The sequence below is a fragment of the Hibiscus syriacus genome, unplaced genomic scaffold, assembly GCF_006381635.1.
Source record: "Hibiscus syriacus cultivar Baekdansim isolate YM2019G1 unplaced genomic scaffold, ASM638163v2 tig00110813_pilon, whole genome shotgun sequence".
NCBI lineage: Eukaryota > Viridiplantae > Streptophyta > Magnoliopsida > Malvales > Malvaceae > Hibiscus > Hibiscus syriacus.
In genome coordinates this window covers 1,392,602-1,412,400 of record NW_024062871.1, presented here as the reverse complement: position 1 = coordinate 1,412,400, position 19,799 = coordinate 1,392,602, and the positions used below count along the sequence as shown (strand labels likewise).

The window sequence follows — 19,799 nt, the reverse complement described above, 5'->3', positions numbered from 1 at the left end:
GTGATCATTCGGGACATATTCAGTGGTCATTCGAGACATATCCAGTAGTCATTCGGGACGTAGTGGTCTTTCAAAACATATCTAGTGGTCCTTCGAGACAAATATACAGTGCCCCTTGAGGGAATTATACGAGCTGTGATGACAACATAGTGCAAAATCTCTATGTACTCAATATCTCTATTCTTAATAATGTACATGGGCAAATGAAAAATAAATTAAAGTGAAAGTGGCACAAGAAAGTGAGTTTTATATGTGCATGATATTATTGTATATATTTAGTGTAATAGATACATGCATATTGAAATATCATGATTAAATGGTAAGAATGCATATCCATGAATCTATTGTTACATGTTTATTTATTGTCTCGCTAAGTCTATGACTTAGCATGTAAGTGATTTACACGTAGGTACCAAGAAACAAGAAGAGCAGGAATAGAAGTGACAAGGACATCATTACTACTAATAGATTAGATCAGAAGTAATTGACAAAGTAAGTATTTTGGTTGTGTATAAAGTGTTGGCATGTAATAAGTTGTTAATTACGAATGCTCTGATCGATTTTTTATTTTGTGGTCTCTTTTATGTAAATTAACGTATTTTGTTTTAATGAAAGTTTAAAATTTTTCTGTTTTTCTTTAAGTGTCAAAGTTTAAAAAGTCAATGTAACACATTGGACTCATATTCGGGTCGGATACGGGTTAAGGGATTACAATAATGAAGAAAACATTAAATATTAATTTTTATCGAAAAAATTGCAAATCATTAATTTTGAGAAATTTGGATACTTATTTTTGTATTAAGTAAAAAATAAAAGATACAACCGATAACTTCATCCTATATTTTGTAGACATCCTTAATTCTCTAAAGAACAAGTCAACATCTTTACACCCTTACTTTTTTTCAACGCATATTTTTCACTTATTTTACCATAATTATTCTTTTTTTGAAAATAATTTTACCATAATTATTACATTAGAGCTCTGTTTTGAAAATCGGATTGGATCGGTCGGTTCAACCGGAAATCGTTGCTTAGTCTGTTCAATCTAAACCGATTGAACTGCTATTAGTGAACCGGCCAGAATCGCTGAACCGTTCAAACCGGATCGGCTGAAAACCGGGAAAAACCGGGATTTTTTTTAAAAAAAAAAATTAAACCAAACAAAGTCGTTTGTTAAACGAGCCAAGTCGAACTCGAGTATTGTTGAGTTCGACTCGAACTTGAAAACTTTAAAAGTAAGCTCAACTCAAACTCACAAGCTAAAAATTATCAAGTTCAACTCAAACTCGAAATATAATATTGAAACTTGAAATCAAAAAGGCTTGAACTCAAAAAAAAAATTAGAAGCTCGATTGAAGCCTAAAATTCGAGCTTGATTGAAGTGAAAGAATAGTTATATAATTATAGTTATATAATTTTGTTATGATTTTTTTAACCCCAAATTTATTTTTTAATTATAGTTATATAATTATATTTATTATTTAATATGTTTTACCTTAAATATTATGTTGTAGTTAATTTGAATCATTTTGTTTCACTTGATTTTATGGTTTTTAACTTATATATATGTTATGACTTGCTTTGAATATGACTTGTGATATAAAAAATTATTTTTATTAAATATTTTTGGTATTTTTATTTAATTTTTTAAATAATTATGACGTCATCCGATTCTTTTAATCGATCGAATCGATTCGACTAGTTAAACCCATAAACCGATAATATGACTGGTTTGCTAACCAGTCCGATTCTAAAAACCATGAATTAGAGGAGGGGAGAACTCCATAGACATAGAACACATGTGGCCTTGTTTCGTAGTTTGATGCTTGTGGTCCCCAGTATCCTTCATCCAACGGCTATGTCTGACCCATGTGATCGTGGGGCCCTTTTCTTTGTTGGTGCCAGATCTTCTAAACAAGTCCGTTTAATCATGAATACGATCGTCGCGACTCTTTTTCGTTTATTTATAATCTCTCTGCCACTATTTTTCTTCATCATTCACTTCAGTCTCAACTCTCAAAAGAAAAAAAAATTAAGAGAAAGATGGATCGCAGAAGCGCGTTTGCCGTTGCATTGATTTGCATTGTGGTAGGTGGTGTCAGCGCCCAAGCTCCGGGCGCAGCGCCCACTAAAGCTCCACCGGCAGCGACTACGCCTGCTACTGCTCCCGCCACTGCTCCAGTTAGTAAACCTAAAACTCCCGCTCCAACCGCTGCTCCTTCGACTTCTCCACCAACTTCTTCACCACCGTCTGCAGCTCCGAAGAAGTCAGCAGCAGCTCCGGCTCCATCTAAATCTGCTCCGGTTTCTTCACCACCGGCTGCTACACCCGAAAGTTCTCCACCGGCTCCAGTCCCTGTGAGCTCACCTCCAGCCAAATCTCCCCCCGCTGCTACACCGACAACTCCTCCAGAGAGCTCCGCCTCTCCTCCTGCTCCTGTTGCGGCACCAACCACCGCTGAGGTTCCTGTACCTGCTCCGAGCAAGAGCAAGAAGTCTAAGAAACACAATGCTCCTGCCCCTTCACCTGATCTACTTGGACCTCCAGCTCCACCTACTGGAGCTCCCGGACCTAGCATCGACGCTTCCTCTCCCGGCCCTTCTGTCGCTGCGGATGAGGTACACTCTCTTTTCTTACATTTCAATCTGTTTGGCCTACAAGTTATATTGTACAACAATGCACTTCACCAGATCTGAAATTTTAGGCTAGCTACACGAGCATAATTTAATAACTGTAGCTCAAATTTCTGCTAATGAACTTAGAATTTAGAATTTGAACTACGGCTCAAAATGGAAAGTAGATCTCGTTTTAGCGCGTTTAAATCGCGCCACTGATGAAAGTGGAACTTGAGCAATTAGTTTTCAGTAAAAGTATCGATGGATCTGGAGCAAAAAATTATGATATCTAAAATCAGATACAGAACAGCAAAAAATGAGTCAATTACATCATATGATACATGAACACCATGCATTACTAATTATAATTACTGTTTATGATTATAATTATGTAAATGGATAAAAAAATTGCAGAGTGGAGCAGAGACAATGAAGAGCGTGCAGAAGATAATAGGAGGATTGGCGTTGGGATGGGCGGCCATTGCATTGATCTTCTAGAGAGGGAGCGATTTGGATCTGATGCTGCTTTATTTTTATTTTATTTATTTATTTTCTTTTTTTAAAGTCTCACAGTAACACTTTAAAAGAAAAAGAAAATAAATAAATTAAATAAAAGCTAAAATAAAGCAGCAGTCTCGCATGTGAGATACTCGATGGGCTGGTGCCACGTTTGCTTTGCAATTCTTTGAGGAAAGTTTGAGTTTTCTTGGTTTTCCTCCTATTTGTTTTTAGGATATGCGTTTCTTTCTTTTTCATTATCGTTTTGTAATTTTTCTTTTACTTCACTGTTGATCTATTCTTCGGATCTATTTATAATAAAATCACATTTGTGTTTTTTTTTACAAATGAATCACAAGCATTATTTCTTGGATTTCATTTACCACCATTCTTTTGCTCATTGTTTTTAATTTCCTATTTTTGAAACTTTAAATTTTTGCAAATAAGGGACATACAAATCTTTATATATTAAATTAGTATATAATACGCTTTATATGATTAGAAGCAAGATGAGTGTGCTTTATATATTAGTTTATATAAAATGTTTAATGTAAGACCGTAAAAATATGAAATTAGAAACTTAGAAGCAAGTTAAGTGTGTTTACATATTAGTTTATTATAGGTGAAAGGATATACGAGGCCTTTATACTTTTTTTTTTTAAATATCAACGTGACCCTTAAACTTAAAAAAAAGATTAAATGTGACTTTTGATCAATGGTTTCGTTGTTGACAGTTACAATGTTGATGTGACATTTTACAATATTAATATGATGGTTTATAGTGATGATGTGACAATCTACGGTGATCGATGACGAGGTTGATGATATAACAGATGTGACGATCTACGACCAACGGTTTTTATTGTTTTTTAAAGTTTAGGATATTATTTAAATTTTTAAAATTTTTATATTTTAAATTTAAGATACACAAATATACAAAAAATAAATATTAAAAATAAAAATTAAATTACTAAAAAATTAAAAAAAATGTATATGCATTAATCAAAAGGATTAAAAATGTTATTGTTATGTTCATACATGTCAATTTTAATGTGAGTTTCATTTTATTTTTATTTTGTAGAGTACATATGTTATTCCTTGGAAAATTTAAAAATTGTAAATATTGGGAGTGACAAAAAACTTAAAACACATGTAGTCTGTAAGGTATGACTCATAAATATACCGGTAAAAAGGACAGGGGATGGAGCAGAGTGAGCGAAGCGAACGCAGCGAACATCAACTGTCCTTACAAAGAAAGTCTCGTAGAGGGGGTTACGATTATGTGGGTTGGAGGTGCGGGGGGTGCGCCTCTGCGGTACGGTACATGGTTAATTTTATAATTATGTACCAGGGTTTTCTATTATAAATAGAGATGTAACATAAACCTATGAGAATTGAATAAAATTTTCTAGCACCGCCTAATCACCGAGGACATAAGCACATTGCCGAACCTCGTTAAAATTCTTGTGTTCTTTCGTTTACTTTACCCGATTTATCAACAATTGGTATCAGATGTCAGGAGCAAAATTCGAAGTCGCGAAATTCGATGGTCTGGGTAACTTCGGATTATGGCAAACGAGGGTGAAGGATCTGTTGGCGCAGCAGGGGATCCTGAAGGCTTTGCGACCTACAAAGCCGGCGTCGATGGAGGAGGAAGATTGGGAAGAATTGCAACAACGAGCGGCAGGAACCATACGATTATGCTTGGCGGACGAGGTTATGTATCACGTCATGCATCTATCGTCTCCAGACGAAATTTGGAGGAAGTTGGAAAGTCAGTTTATGTCCAAATCCTTAACGACAAAACTGTATCTAAAGCAGCGGTTGTATGGGCTGAAGATGCAGGACGATCATGATTTGGCGCAACACATGAATGTCTTCAATCAAATCGTTTCTGATTTGGCTCGGCTTGATGTAAAAATTGAGGATGAAGACAGAGCGATGATTTTGTTGTGTTCGTTGCCTCCCTCTTACGAACACATGGTGACTACTCTTACATATGGAAAAAAGACTATCAACGTTGAGAAGATTACTGCAGCCTTGTTGGATCACAACCAGCGGAAGCAGAATGCAAGGGAAAACTCTCAAGCCAATAGCTTATATGTCAAGGGTAATCGAGACCGTGGACGGAAGTCAGAGAAGGCAGGGTCTGGCAAGCGGAATTCCAGATCCAAATCTAGGGATAAGAAGACAATTCACTATTACAAGTGCAAGGAGGCGGGACATATGAAGCGAGATTGTCCGAAGTTGAAAAGCAGACTGATGAGAAGCGTGATGTTTCATCCAAGTCTGTGAACGTGGTCGAGGATGACAATTCTTATTGCAGTGAGGTGATATGCTTTCTATTTCAACGACTTAATTGACGGATGCGTGGATTCTTGATTCTGGATGTTCTTATCACATCACGCCAAATAGGGAATGGTTTTCGACATACAGGTCAGTTAATTCTGGTTCTGTTTATTTGGGTGATGATCGATGTTGCAATATTGTTGGTATTGGTGATGTCAGAATTAAGATGTATGATGGCTCTGTTCGGACGTTGAGTGGTGTTCGACATATCCCAGATTTGAAGAAGAATTTGATTTCTTTGGGCACTTTGCACAAGAATGGTTTTATCCCCAAGGCTGATGAGGATAGAGAAACCATTCGGATTGTTAAAGGTGCTTTGACTGTGATGAAAGGAAAGATGACTGCAGGAAATATTTATAGATTGTTAGGGAGTACCGTTGCAGGTGGAGTTCATTCTGTTGAGTCCTGTGATGATACTACAAAACTGTGGTATATGCGTCTTGCTCATCTTAGTGAACGTGGTATGACAGAATTACACAAAAGAAATCTGTTGCATGGTGTCAAAAGTTATAAGCTCGATTTTTGCAAGTATTATGTTCTTGGTAAACAGACTAAAGTCCGTTTCAAGACTGCGAGGCACACAACTCAAGGGATTTTTGATTATGTGCATTCTGATGTATGGGGGCCTTCCACGACATTGTCTTTGGGTGGATCTAGGTATTATGTTACTTTTATTGATGATTTTTCACGAAAAGTTTGGGTGTATTTTTTGAAACAGAAATCTGAAGTTTTTGAGAAGTTCAAGCTGTGGAAAGCTGAGGTAGAAAACCAAACAGGACGAAAAATCAAGTGTTTGCGGTCTGACAATGGTACGGAGTACACAGATTCACAGTTCTTACACTTCTGTAAGGAGCACGGGATTAAGAGACATTTTACAGTGCGCAAGACACCACAACAGAATGGTGTTGCAGAACGGATGAACATGTCATTGAATGAAAGAGCCATATGTTTGCGATTGAATGAAAGAGCCATATGTTTGCGGTTGAATGCGGGGCTTCCCAAACACTTATGGGCCGAGGCTGTTAACATGGCCTGTTATCTTATCAACAGATCGCCAAGGGCATCATTAGCTGGGAAAGTTGCAGAAGAGGTATGGACTGGTCATGATGTTAGTTTTGATAACTTACGGATTTTTGGTTGTCCTGCTTATGCGCATGTACCTGCTGATGAGAGATCCAAACTTGATGCAAAATCGAATGAGTGCATTTTTCTGGGTAACAAGAAAGGTGTCAAATGATTCAAGTTCTGGGATCCAGTTGCGAAGAAAATTGTGATCAATAGAGATGTTATTTTTGATGAACAATCCATGTTGCAATAGAAGAAAGACACGACAGTGGTGGATTTCGAGCAGTTTCCAGTTGAGAAACCAGAAACTTCTCAACCGACTTCTGGTGGTTCCACTACGGATGATTTGCAGGATTATAGTCTCGCCAGAGATAGGGTGAGACAGACGAATATAAAGCCTCCGAGTAGATTGGGTTTTGAAGACTTGGTCTCTTTTGCACTTTATTGTTAGCAGTGATGATCCGGTTAATTTTCATGATGCTGTTACTAGTCAGGAAAACGACAAGTGGATGGCAGCCATGGTTGAGGAGATGGAGTCTTTGAATCACAATCGTACATGGGAGTTGGTTCGCCTTCCTGAGGGTAAAGAGCCGATTGGTTGCAAATGGGTGTATAAGAAGAAACCAGCAGTAACAGAAAAAGAGGGGGAGAAGTTCAAGTTCAAGGCTCGTTTGGTAGCAAAGGGTTTTTCACAGCAGAAAGGAGTTGATTATGATAAAAAAATTTCTCCTGTGGTCAGGCACACTTCAATCTGAGCAGTACTTGCATTGGTGGCCAGTTGGGATTTGCATTTAGAGCAGATGGATGTTAAAACTGCTTTTTTACATGGTGATTTAGAGGAGCAGATCTACATACGGCAACCTGAAGGTTTCACTCAACCTGGAAACGAGCATTTAGTTTGCAGATTGAAGAAATCTTTGTACGGGTTGAAACAGTCTCCGAGACAGTGGTATAAACGGTTTGACTCCTATATGATCAAGATTGGCTACAACCGATGTGACTATGATTGTTGTGTCTATGTTAAGAGCCTTGATGATGGTTCTTTTATTTTTCTATTACTGTATGTTGATGATATGTTGATTGCTGCGAAGAGCATGGATGATGTTATCGGTTTGAAAACTTTATTGAGTCAGGAATTTGATATGAAAGATTTAGGTGCTGCAAAGAAAATTCTTGGAATGGAAATTTGCAGGGACAGAGACTCAAGGAGACTGTGGCTATCTCAACGGGGTTATGTTGAAAAAATGCTAGAAAGGTTTGCGATGAGCAGCGCAAAACCAGTTAGCACTCCATTGGCGAACCACTTTAAGCTCTCATCAGAACAGTGCCCTAAGACAGATAAAGAAGCTGAAGATATGGCAAAGGTTCCGTATTCTAATGATGTTGGCTGCTTGATGTATGCAATGGTATGTACTCGTCCTGATTTAGCTCATGCTATTAGTCAAGTTTGTAAGTACATGTCTAAACCTGGTAAGCAACATTGGGAAGCAGTCAAGTGGATCTTTCGATACTTAAAGGGTACTGTGGGACATGGAATTGTTTTTGGTAGTCAACGAGAAGATCTATGCAGGTGACTTGGATAATAGAAGATCTACGACAGGGTATGTTTTTACTCTTGGTGGAGGACCTATTTGTTGGAAGTCTACTGTTCAATCTGTAGTGGCACTATCTACAACTGAAGCTGAGTACATGGAAGCGGCTGAAGCTGCAAAAGAAGCTTTATGGCTCACTGGTTTAGTGAAGGAGTTGGGTGTTCAGCAAGGTGGAGTTCAGCTGCTTTGCGACAATCAAAGTGCTATTCACTTAGCTAAGAATCAGGTATATCGTGCTAGAACTAAGCACATTGATGTACGTTTTCACAAGATCAGAGAGTTGGTTGCATCTGAAGAGTTTTTGTTTCAGAAGGTACACACTGATGAGAATGCTGCTGATATGTTCACCAAGCCAGTTACGACAGACAAGTTCAAGCATTGCTTGGACTTGTTGAATGTTTCAAGTTGTTAAAGAACTAAGGTAACCCAACCCACATTGAATGTTTTCTAAGGGGCAGGATATTCGCCAAGGTGGAGATTTGTAAGGTATGGCTCATAAATATACCGGTAAAGAGGACAGGGGATGGAGTGGAGTGAGCGAAGCGAACATCAACTGTCCTTACAAAGAAAGTCTCGTAGAGGGGGTTACGATTATGTGGGTTAGGGGTGCGGGGGCTGCGGCCCCGCGGTACGGTACAGGGTTAATTTTGTAATTATGTACCAAGGTTTTCTATTATAAATAGAGATGTAACCTAAACCTATGAGAATTGAATAAAATTTTCTTGCGACGCCTAGGCACCGAGGACGTAAGCACATTGCCGAACCTCGTTAAAATTCTTGTGTTCTTTCGTTTACTTTGCCCGATTTATCAACATAGTCCATATCCACTTAACTGTATAGAGTTGTATCTAACAAAAATTGGTTAGTATATCAATTTTCCTATTAATTAATTTTTGAGATCAAGTTTAGCTAAAATTTATTTTCCACTATCATGTTATATTTGTTAAAATGTTTTTTTAATTGTATAAGTATATATATATATATATATTTAAATTGTATTTCATTTCATTTATTTTTTAATAAAAATATAATATTTATTTAATTTAATTTTAGAAAATTTTTGTGAAATGGAATTAAAAAAATATTTGAAATTTAAGATAATTAGATATAAATATATAAAATAAAATTTATGTACGAGGAAATGGGTTTAGATTTATATAAATAAAAATTAAGTTAAATTAGAGGTAAAATTAATAATATATATATTTAATTTTTTAGTAATTTAATTTTTATTTTTGATAACTTACTATATTTTTTTGATATTTTAAATTTAAAATATTATAATTTTTTTAAAAAATTAAATAAGCCTATGAACTTTAAAAAATTAATTTAACGATAAAAAATTTAATTTAATTCATCTTTCAAATTATCAATCGTTATAGATCATCATATCAACATTGTAAAATATTACGACAATATCATAACGGTATCGACGAAAACTATTGTTCAATAAAAATAGTTATTCCCCCACAAATAAGACATTTACGCTTTAAAATCAACATTTAGGGGGGGGGGGGTACTCAGAACAGAACAGGGAACAGAGAAGAGGAAAAGAAGAACCTAGCATTAGAGTCTGTTTCCACCTGGGACTTTGATTGGTGGACGAGGGTGTTAGCGCTCCGTTGACAAGTTTTTCTTTTGATCTGTTGAATTTGTTTGATGGTTAGAAAGTTGAAATCACAGAGAAATAAAAGTAAAGGAGGATCTGCAAGGGTTGCGGTTACGGTGGTTATCGATCGAGTTGAGAATAAATTAAATAAGGTTTGATTTGACTTAAAAATTACTTGAATTGTATTGAACCTGATTCAATATTTGACCAGTTTGATAAAATTTTACTTAATTTGGGTTCGTTAAATAAATTTATTGTTCGATTCTACTTGATTTGTTACTCGTTAAACTCACTAAAAATTTATTTTATTTTCTAAATATATATATATATATTTAATAATAATATATAGAACTTAACATTATAAATTAACAAATTTAACAAAATAATACCAAAATATTATGTAAAATAATTTTAAAATTTAAACTCTAAAATAACGATCCACAAATATAATTAACTAACATATTACAACTAAAGTAATGATCCACAAATGCACTAGACTAATATATTATAATCATTCTTGACAAAATGTTTAACAATACATAAACAGTCGTTTTAAGTCGCTATAAATATTATTTCTCTTTCTCTATTCTTTATTCTTCCTCTTTTTTTCTCGATTTCTCTCATTCGACTAGACATCGTGTCAATTGTCATTTTAACTATCACCGGCCATCGTTACTGGAGGTCGGTGAGTCCTAAAATTTTCTATCAAATTCATCTTGTCATTCTGAACAAGAATTCGATGTTTGTTTAACCTGAAAACACACCACTAGAGCATTGGAGACGAAAATAATACTTATGATTGAAAATCGATTATGGACTGTAAGGTTTACTGTTCGATTGAGATATAAGGTTTAAGATTTAGTTGAGATTTATAGATTCGAGTGAAACGGAAGTCGAATTTGAATTTAGGGAATCAAATTTATTAAAATAAAAATTTTGGGTCTAACATGTATTGCCTATGATTCAACTTTTTTTTTTTGAATAATTTGAGGTGATTACAAAGTAGTATTTATTCATAATTTTTCTTGATCGATTAACAACACATTCGAATTCTACATACACAATCGTTCGAACTTAAATCCACTAGGAAGAACAACATTTCCATGGGTTGTCCTCACCACAAATTAAGCTTATACTTGAATCGACTCTTAATGACGATAAGAAGAAAATAGGAAGAGTGAACGGACAAGAAGAGAAAATTTGATCTTCAAATTTATTTCGTATACTACTTATAATCGTTGTACAACATATTTTGTCTATCATAATTAGAGGTGTACAAAAAATCTGAATATCCGATTTTGTACAAAAAATATCCGAAATCGGATTTGGGGAAAACCGGTTTTTTTTAACCGGATCGGATTTTTTTAACCGGTTTTGGAAAAAAAAACCTAGACCGGTTTTTTTACCGGATAAAAAACTAGTTTGAAAAAAACCGGTTAAAAAACCGGTTTTTATCCGGGAAAAAAAAAACCCGGTATGGGTTTAAAAAACTAGCCGTTAATATAGCCGTTGGGGGGGTTTTGTGACCGTTTTTTTCTTAAAAAAATTACCATTTTACCACCCTAAATATGTATAAATAGGTTGGGGATGTATTTGGTTGATCAGGATGTATTTGGTTGATTACAACTTTCTCAAATCTTATTACACAACACCTAAACATCTCTCAAATCTTTTTTTTTTGTAATTTTTTGTTCATCATGAGTAACACGGCTGAATCTTCCGTCGGGGGAAACCTTGAAGTCGTGAGAGTGATCGAACACACTCGAAACAAAGATATTTGGGATCACTACGATTTATGTGAGATGTCAAATGGCTCGAGGAGGGCGCGTTGTAAACTTTTTCTAAAGTTGCTTGCACCGGAAGGAAACACAATGTTGAAGAACCATTTGACAAAATCATGCAAGGAACTTCGCTCAAGATCGGATCCAAGTCAATCGAATTTTACACCGCAAGGTGGTGTTTTTGTTTACGACAACGAAAAATTACGATTACAAAGTTCGTGATTACAAAAGCATTGTCATTCGACCACTTTGATGATGAAGATTTCACGGCAACAATTCAACAACTAATGCAACCACGTTATACTCAAGTAAGTCGTACTACCCTTAGAAGAGATGCTATAAAAATGTGGCGTACGGCGAGGGAAAAAATGATTTTAGGATTCCAAGAACACCGTTATGGTGTGTCGCTTACATGTGACGTTTGGAGTTCCCCTCATAATACCGGAAATTCTTTTTTAGCTGTTACGGCACATTGGTTAGATCAAGATAATTAGCAAATGATGAAAAGAACAATCACGTTTGAATTATTCGGTGAGCCGCATACCGGTGCTAATTTATTTACACTTTTAAAAAAGGTAATTTGTCTTTATAAATTAGAAAATAAAGTTTTTTTCTATATCATTTGATAATGCATCGAATAATACAAACGCGGTTCCAAGATTGAAAATATTACTTTCACCGATTTTAGACGGTGCGTTTTTTCATACCCGTTGCGTTGCACACATAATTAATTTATTCGTGCAAGCCGGTTTGGAGGTTATTGAGCCAATTAGATTAGAATTTAAAATAATGATAAAATCGGTTCTTTGTAACAACAACAAAACACTAAATGATTATAACCGATTTTGTAAGTCAAGTTAATAAAAAAACTTTGGATCCTAATTTGGATTGTCAAACTCGTTGGAACTCAACTTGGATGATGATGCATACCGCCTTAAGGCAAAGGGAAACATTGCAAACATTTCACGATCGGCTTTTCGAGAGGGGTCATGGCCCAAACATTTATCCGGATTCGAGTTGGGAAACTATAGCCAAAATAACCGATTTGCTTGGGGTTTTTAAAAATGCAACAACTTTTTTATCCGGTGTTTATTACCCTACTAGCCCGTTGGTTCTTAATCAAATATTTTTGTTGGCTACCCGACTAAATGACTTTGAATTTGAAACCGAAGTTTTTCAAGAAATTGGTTTTGCAATGAAGGAAAAACTTTTAAAATATTTTAAGGAGATTCCCCCCATTTTTACTTGTGCCGCCGCTTTAAACCCAACGTTAAATGTTGGCCCGGTTGAAACACTAATTGAACAAATTGCGTTTGCTTTTAATCTAACCGATGATGAACCCAACTTTGTTCAAAACCAAATAAATTATTTTAACAAATGTTTTCGAGACATGTTTACAATTTATTTAACTAAATACGGATCAAGTAGTGTAATACACGATCAAATGAGAACGAATGCGGAATCATCTAGTAGACGTCCAAGCAACATAAATTTGAATCTTTTTAACACTCTTGTAAATTCTCAATCCAAACGATCACGTACTACCACCCCAAGTAGCGAGTTGGGAAATTACATGTCATGCGATTTTCTATCAAAAATGACATTTGAAGAGTTTGAAAGTTTGGATATTTTGACTTGGTGGAAAGAAAAGGAAGCACAATTTCCGATTCTAGCCGCCATGACCCGTGATTTACTAACCGTCCAAGCTTCTACGGTAGCTTCGGAATCTGCTTTTTCTGTTAGTGGCAGGGTTATATCGCAACGGAGATCAAGACTAAGTCCCGAGTCGGTGGAAATATGCATTTGTTTGAAGGATTATTTGGATGGAGCGGCTCGGAAGCAACATATCACCACCCTAGAAGATGCAATTGATGCCGATTTGGAAGCAAACTTACACATTGAAGAAGTCGAACTTGGAATATCCATTCCAAACGAAGAAGGCGAAGATGATGAAGAAGAGATGGCAATGTAGTTTATTTTTAAACTTTATTTCAATTATCGTAAACTTTGTTTCAATTATCGAACTTGGAAGTTTTTAAGTATTTGAATTTATCGAACTTGGAAGTTTTTAAGTATTTGAATTTATCGAACTTGGAAGTATTTAAGTATTTCAATTATCGTAAACTTTGTTGCAATTGATGACGATGTAATTTTAATAATATTATAATCGGTTTTTTTATAACCGATTTTTTAAAAAAATCGGTTTTTTTCAAACCTAAACCGGTTACACCGGTTAGGATATCCGGATCGGATTGAAATCTGGCTTCTGTGCATGTCTAATCATAATCCATTGCTTTAATCATGTTATTCTTTTATAAGATAATCTCTCACCTTGAGAGTAAATTTTTTCTCCAGAACAGTATTCAATTTCTTTATAAACCACTTGTAACACTGCATTTCAGATCTATAAATAATAAACACTTTTGAAGAGTTATTTTGTTTTTTCAATGAGTATAATATAAAGAATGGATTTTGATAGCTGATGGGTAGTTTAAACAAGGGAAACAGATCACTAAATTCATGGTCCTGGTAGCCTGCAATGACAAGAAGCATAGCTTACAAATCATGAAATTAGTCTGATTGTTTAGTAGTGTATGAAAAATAACGAGTAAAAAGTATGATCAATGGAACAAAGATTATTCATTCACCCAAGCTCACAGCAAAGTTCAAACTCCAGATAAAGACAGACTCGCATGTACGAAGATCCCTTTCCAACATTCACAATTTCCCATTTAAAAAAACAAACTATTTCACAAGTGGACTCTCAATTGAATCCTCCACAAGTTATTTTACATTTTTTTTCTCTTTCTCACTACAACAAATCCAGTAATTTCAAGCAACATAACTTCACATGCTCTATTTGCAACATTAAATGTACGTATAACAAGCCGTATAGACCCAAAACCTTGGATCGCAATGAAGGATGTTTTTCATACATTCAGCCTATTCCAGCATTACCATGTTGGTAGTTTCGGAGGAGGCTCAGAAGTGCCTATGCATGCAACAATCTTCAGACCTTGGATCGCAATGAAGGATGTTTTTCATACATTCAGCCTCTTCCAGCATTACCATGTCGGTAGTTTCGGTGGATGCTCAGAAGTGCCTGTGCCTGCAACAATCATCAGCTTTATGATGTTTAATTTTCCAGAGTTAAAAGAAAGGAATTTATTGGGAAAAAAACACCAGAAGCAGCATTGCCTTCTCTTTAGCTCTCGGGGTGCCAGACTGGGACAATGCCAGTAATGGTGGAACAGCTCCTTCTTCCAGCACTAAACTGCTATACCTATTATTGTATGTACAGAGAAGTAAAAGTGCAGCTGCGGCATTTTCCTTTCCTCTCGCAGAACCAAATTCAACAACCTCAACCAGAGGAACTATCCCACCCTCTTTTCCAATTGCAGTCCTCCCTTCCAAAATTGTAGCAAGCTTTGCCAAAAGAAATACTGCTTTATCAACCATCCCAGATGATGGTTGCATCAAATCCACAACATATCTTACGGCACCAGCCCGCACAATTCGAGCCTTATTTTCATGATATCTTGACAGATTATACAAGGCTGTCACTGAATCTTTCTTTCCCCTACGAGTACCCTTCCTCAGCAAATCAAAAAGAGGCCCGACTGCCCCAGACATTCCAATCCTGAGTCTGTTATCCTCGTTGACTGAAAGGCTAAAAAGAGTGGCAGCTGTGTTTTCTTTAGCAAAAGGACTTCCTGTCTCAAGCACATGAATCAGAGGATCAATTGCATTTGCGTTAATAATAGCTGTTTTGTTGTTATCAATATTTGATAAGTTAAGAAGTGATGTAACAGCATTTTCCTGAGTCCTTGTATCAGGTGAATAAAGTAAATCAAGTAACATGCTAATCGCCCCACAACTTGCTATTTTAGTCCGGTTGTCCCTATTCTGCTTGGAAAGTAACCTGAGTTGAGCTGTGGCCTCCCTTTGTGTATCAATTGATGTACTCTTCAAGAAATCAACCAACTTCTTAACCTCGGTTTCAAGAAGAGGATATGGCTGATCTAAACTCATGAACTTAAAGGCCTCAAGCAACTTCACGTTGTTTGACTCTTACCACTTTGCAATTAGTTCCTTCATTGTGTAATTATGTATAAAAATGGTATGAGCCAAAGTCTGCCGTGACTTGGGGCACACAGTCAGCCCAAGATCAATCCAATTCTTGATGAAATCCCGGTCATAGGTGTGTCCTGATGCGACAATCACTGGATCAGCCATTAGCTCTAGGGAAAGGGGACAGATAAACTCGGGAGGTATAAGAACTGGGCTACAGGTCTGAGATTGTTTTATTAAGACAAGGCGATTATGCATGCGAGTTGCAAGAGCAGTAAGTACCAATGAACTCAACTTCTACAATTTTTTAGCTTGTTCAGCATTTTCCTTCAACTTTTCAAAGGCCATAGCCTCTATCAGAATCTCCTGGTTTGAATTCAAGCTGAAGCTCTCAGCAATCTTCACTAGTATTTCTGAGCTTGGTCCAGGACTATCCAGTTGATCCCTTATGGCTTCAATAATGAAAGATGATGTTTGCTAATATCCTACTTTCTGCCAACTGTTAGACCACCTGAAAACTGGATTCCTCTTTAGCAGTCTTTAAACTTAGAAATCAAATCCAGAAGACATTTGTTTATTTTCTCACATCTCAAAACTGTACACTTTAGATGCCATATTGTCATTCACTCTCTGATAGATAACTTCTCATCTTAGTAAAAACGCTTTGCTAATCGTTACGAGAATATGATAGTTATGCTCTACTAATAAACACAAGAATGAAAGAACAAGCTTTAAGTAAAAGTAAAAGCTTCAATAATTTTGGGCATAAATTACCTCAAGAGATATAGAACTCAGATCATTATGAAGATGCTGATTGGAAGACTTCAAGAATTGGAATATGTCCAAGCTGGAATTCCGAATCTTTGATATTAATAACTCAACTTTCAGAACCTAGACATTAAATGGAAGATAATGTGGTTATCCAAGCAATTGACTAATAGTTTCTTATTAGAAAATTCTATTCTTCTATGATATTATTTCCTTAAAGGCACCCATCAAAGTAATTCTCCACCTAAATGTGATCAAACATTCAGGAATCAGTACTCAGGGGATAAACTTGTCCCAAAAGCTACACAATGACAACAATTATCGACAAGAAGCATCACGAAAGAAAACACTAATGCTGCCAAGTACCAAGAGTAACTGATCAAAACTTCATAATATGAGGAGTATGTCAATGCCAAAAAGGTTAGTTGAGGTGTTTCTCCCAGCTATAACTACAATAAAATTGCAAAGTAAAGTAGCAAACCGAAATTATAACTTGTAACTTACAAAGTAAACTTTACTCAAAAGGGTTGCCAGCTTTCAAATTGCTCCAGCAATTCTTGTACAGAGGGACACAATTCTTCAAATGCCTTGCTAAGAACTTCATCAGAAGTAATGTCTGAACCAGTTATTGCATTAAGAATGATGGGCTTCAACAAATTTAGTATCTCTTTTGCTCTTCGGCAGTACTTCCAAATTGGTTCTGAGTTAATCTTGTCAAAAGATGACAATTTTAAAAACAATGAAATGTTACTAAGAAGTGTTTTTTAAAAAGTCATCTGCATATGATCTGTTTCAAGGGGTGGGGGATGCCAAGCAAGACCACAAATAAGAAAGAGGAGCAAAGGGTGACAAAACAGAAATAATTGTAGGCAAGTACCATGCGCAATATGAAAAATAGCATAAAATATACGTTTTAAATGTCCAAACGATTAAAATCAACCATCTGAGTCCCATCTGACCTGAGATATAAAACAAACAAACTTATGTCATTGCATTGACATGACAAGATTCAAGCAGACATTTCATAAGGTATAAGGTTTTAAAAACTTTCCTGAACCATTATGTTTTGACCAATTCCAGCAAGTCACTAACTTCAAAGTAATCCCTCTTAAAGTTCATTTTGTTTTTCCATTCTTCATTTTGTTTCAGAATTTCACGTTTATGTGCCAGAATCAAGCCAAAAAAGGAAAAAACACATCTATTCATACGCATCAAATGAAAAGAGGCATTTAAACAAGAACCGAAATGCATACATCAAAACTAAAAGTGAATTGAACTTAGAAGTAAACAGAAAGAAGAAGAAGAATAAGAAACGATACCTTAATGTTTGACTATTAATAAAACTAAAAATAAATTAATAAAACTCCAGTTTGACTATTCTGATGCTGGTTCTTCACGTCATCATTTTTTATAAAAGTTTTTGGGATCAGTAATGTCCATACATCTCCATTTATCCGTTAGAAATATTTTCAAAAAGTATTTTGCATGCACATACTGTAATAAACTGTTTTCATACACAAATACATTCACCTCAGTCAATACTTTAGCCATTGGACTTTGCAGGATTTAGTTAGGAACAAGCCATTTTTATGATTCACATTTTGTTTCAAGAAAAGACGAGACTTTTCATTTTCAGTTATATGTATGCTTGTCTCATCCCAAGAGAAGCATTCTGTAATATACTGCATCGGTGGACACACTACAACTAGTACATACAGATTTTTTTTTGACATATTGTATTCTCGTACTACCAAAAAGTAAATCTTGTTTTTAAAAAGAAAAATAGTATTTTAAATTCACGAGAGCTTTTCCTTTTAGTCATCGTTCTAATATTTTGGTTTCATCCATGTACATTAATTTATATAATTTATTTTAGATATTTTAAATTTAAAACAAACTTTCTTGCACTACCCATAACTGTTGAGGTTTTTACTTAAATAACATCCGAGGACCGTAAACCAGATAATGGCAGTCAAGTGATTGTTGTTGGCCTCAGTTTCCAAAATTTTAAGATTAATTCATTTGGTCCTTAATCAAAATACTTGCATTCTACAAGAAGAGAAAAGTTAAGCAATAATTAGTGGAGTTATGGAGCAAAAAGTTTTGACTTTGCCAATAATTCTTCTGCACACAGGACACACCTTATTTTTCTCAATCCTACAAATATATATATATATATATATATAAATACATATATCATAATTTGATCTCTGAACCTATCATTTACTAATGAAAAAGAGAAGAGGAAAATCACTAACAAATACCTTTTAGCACAGTCATAGCAGGTAGCACTATGGCCGCAAGGAACAAAGAAACAATTCCTTTGCTCATCATAGCAAATTATACACATCCTTGCATCATATAATTCCTCACCACTACTGCAACTTCCTGTTTCTATATTATCTTCACATGTTCCATACGTTATCGGTATTGCCTTTTCCGGGCATAAAGGCTCAGTCACGGACTCAGCTGCTGCCCTCACCTCTTCTGAATCACCGCTCTCGTCACCGAACTCCGTCAAGTACTTAAGAATCAGCAAAATTACCAACACCATCACGGCTGCAGAAAGCCATTTAAAATTAATCCTCGAAAAAGTATACATTTTTACAATCCTTATTAAGTACTCACCTAGAATTGCAACATAAGCCACTAAACGTGCAAACAAACTAAGGGCGTTACACCATTCTACTTCATCATCCTGTATCAGATCACACCATTCTACTTCATCATCCTGTATCAGATCATACGTTGCTTTAATTGTGAGTTGAAGATTAAAGAATCGACATGAAACTGGCAACCGGGACTCACCTCACTCAATAAAGTCATGGACCGAGAGTCGTCACGGTGGAGTTTTAGTTGATTCATTGCATTCAGAATGGAGCACATGTTTATGGATTTTTTTGCTTGTCAGCTACATGTCCTTCCAGAGAAAATGTACAACAACCAGGATAATGAAGTGTAGAAATGAAATTTCAGGAAAAAGATGCTGCACTAACTCAAAAACACCATGCAACAGAGCTCAAGTAGAGATTATTTGAGAATTGAGATTGACCCCACAGGGGGCATCTCAAAAACAAATTATGCGGCGGAGCAAGAGAAAGAAGAGAATTTCAATGCAAAAAAAAGTGTAAAGCATCGAGTTTCAGCCTCTCTTCGAAGGGGTTTGAAAACTATAAAGCTGGGGATAGCATTGCAACCATGGAAGGAGAAGATTGGTAGTTGCTCAAATCCAGCATGTGGCACGCACAACTAACACCTACCTCAGAGAGCCATAACTGGTGACTGCAGTGCCAGGTCTTTGTGCTTTGACCAGTAGGTTAATAACTTGGTATAGCTCATAAACAATGTTAATTGTGAGAAAGTATATTGAATGTTAGATTGAACTTTGAAAATAACTTAAATTAAAGGTGTTGATCAATTTGAAAAATGCTTGCTGGTATTGTAATAGAC

General features: G+C 35.7%; 3 protein-coding genes across 3 annotated transcripts; 1 reads left to right on the top strand and 2 right to left on the bottom strand.

The window, feature by feature from the left end:
- Nucleotides 1–1,985: 1,985 nt before the first annotated feature.
- On the top strand, nt 1,986–3,168 carry LOC120141678 (lysine-rich arabinogalactan protein 18-like). Its single transcript, XM_039156474.1, has 2 exons — nt 1,986–2,619; nt 3,031–3,168. Exons 1-2 carry the CDS (start codon nt 2,044–2,046, stop codon nt 3,112–3,114), a joined length of 660 nt encoding a protein of 219 aa, XP_039012405.1. The 5' UTR covers nt 1,986–2,043; the 3' UTR covers nt 3,115–3,168.
- Nucleotides 3,169–14,660: 11,492 nt separating this feature from the next.
- Nucleotides 14,661–15,838, bottom strand: LOC120141677 (U-box domain-containing protein 4-like). Its single transcript, XM_039156473.1, has one exon. The coding sequence runs from the start codon at nt 15,540–15,542 to the stop codon at nt 14,676–14,678; it is 867 nt and encodes a 288-aa protein (XP_039012404.1). The 5' UTR covers nt 15,543–15,838; the 3' UTR covers nt 14,661–14,675.
- Nucleotides 15,839–18,377: 2,539 nt separating this feature from the next.
- Nucleotides 18,378–19,416, bottom strand: LOC120141679 (E3 ubiquitin-protein ligase APD1-like). The gene is made up of 5 exons (XM_039156475.1): nt 19,334–19,416; nt 19,158–19,274; nt 18,978–19,047; nt 18,614–18,908; nt 18,378–18,506 (listed from the first exon to the last, which is right to left on the bottom strand). The coding sequence occupies exons 2-5, from the start codon at nt 19,233–19,235 to the stop codon at nt 18,416–18,418; spliced, it is 534 nt and encodes a 177-aa protein (XP_039012406.1). The 5' UTR covers nt 19,236–19,274; nt 19,334–19,416; the 3' UTR covers nt 18,378–18,415.
- Between the last annotated feature and the right edge of the window lie 383 nt (nt 19,417–19,799).

Excerpts from the sequence above, each read along its gene's own strand:
- LOC120141679 (XM_039156475.1), bottom strand. The coding sequence starts at position 19,235 with ATGTGCTCCATTCTGAATGCAATGAATCAACTAAAACTCCACCGTGAC. Across the intron at positions 18,909-18,977 it reads GGCTTATGTTGCAATTCTAG|CCGTGATGGTGTTGGTAATT; the intron begins GTGAGTACTTAA and ends GGCTTTCTGCAG. Across the intron at positions 18,507-18,613 it reads TGCTATGACTGTGCTAAAAG|GATTGAGAAAAATAAGGTGT; the intron begins GTATTTGTTAGT and ends ATATATTTGTAG.
- LOC120141678 (XM_039156474.1), top strand. The coding sequence starts at position 2,044 with ATGGATCGCAGAAGCGCGTTTGCCGTTGCATTGATTTGCATTGTGGTA. Across the intron at positions 2,620-3,030 it reads CTTCTGTCGCTGCGGATGAG|AGTGGAGCAGAGACAATGAA; the intron begins GTACACTCTCTT and ends AAAAAATTGCAG.
- LOC120141677 (XM_039156473.1), bottom strand. The coding sequence starts at position 15,542 with ATGAGTTTAGATCAGCCATATCCTCTTCTTGAAACCGAGGTTAAGAAG.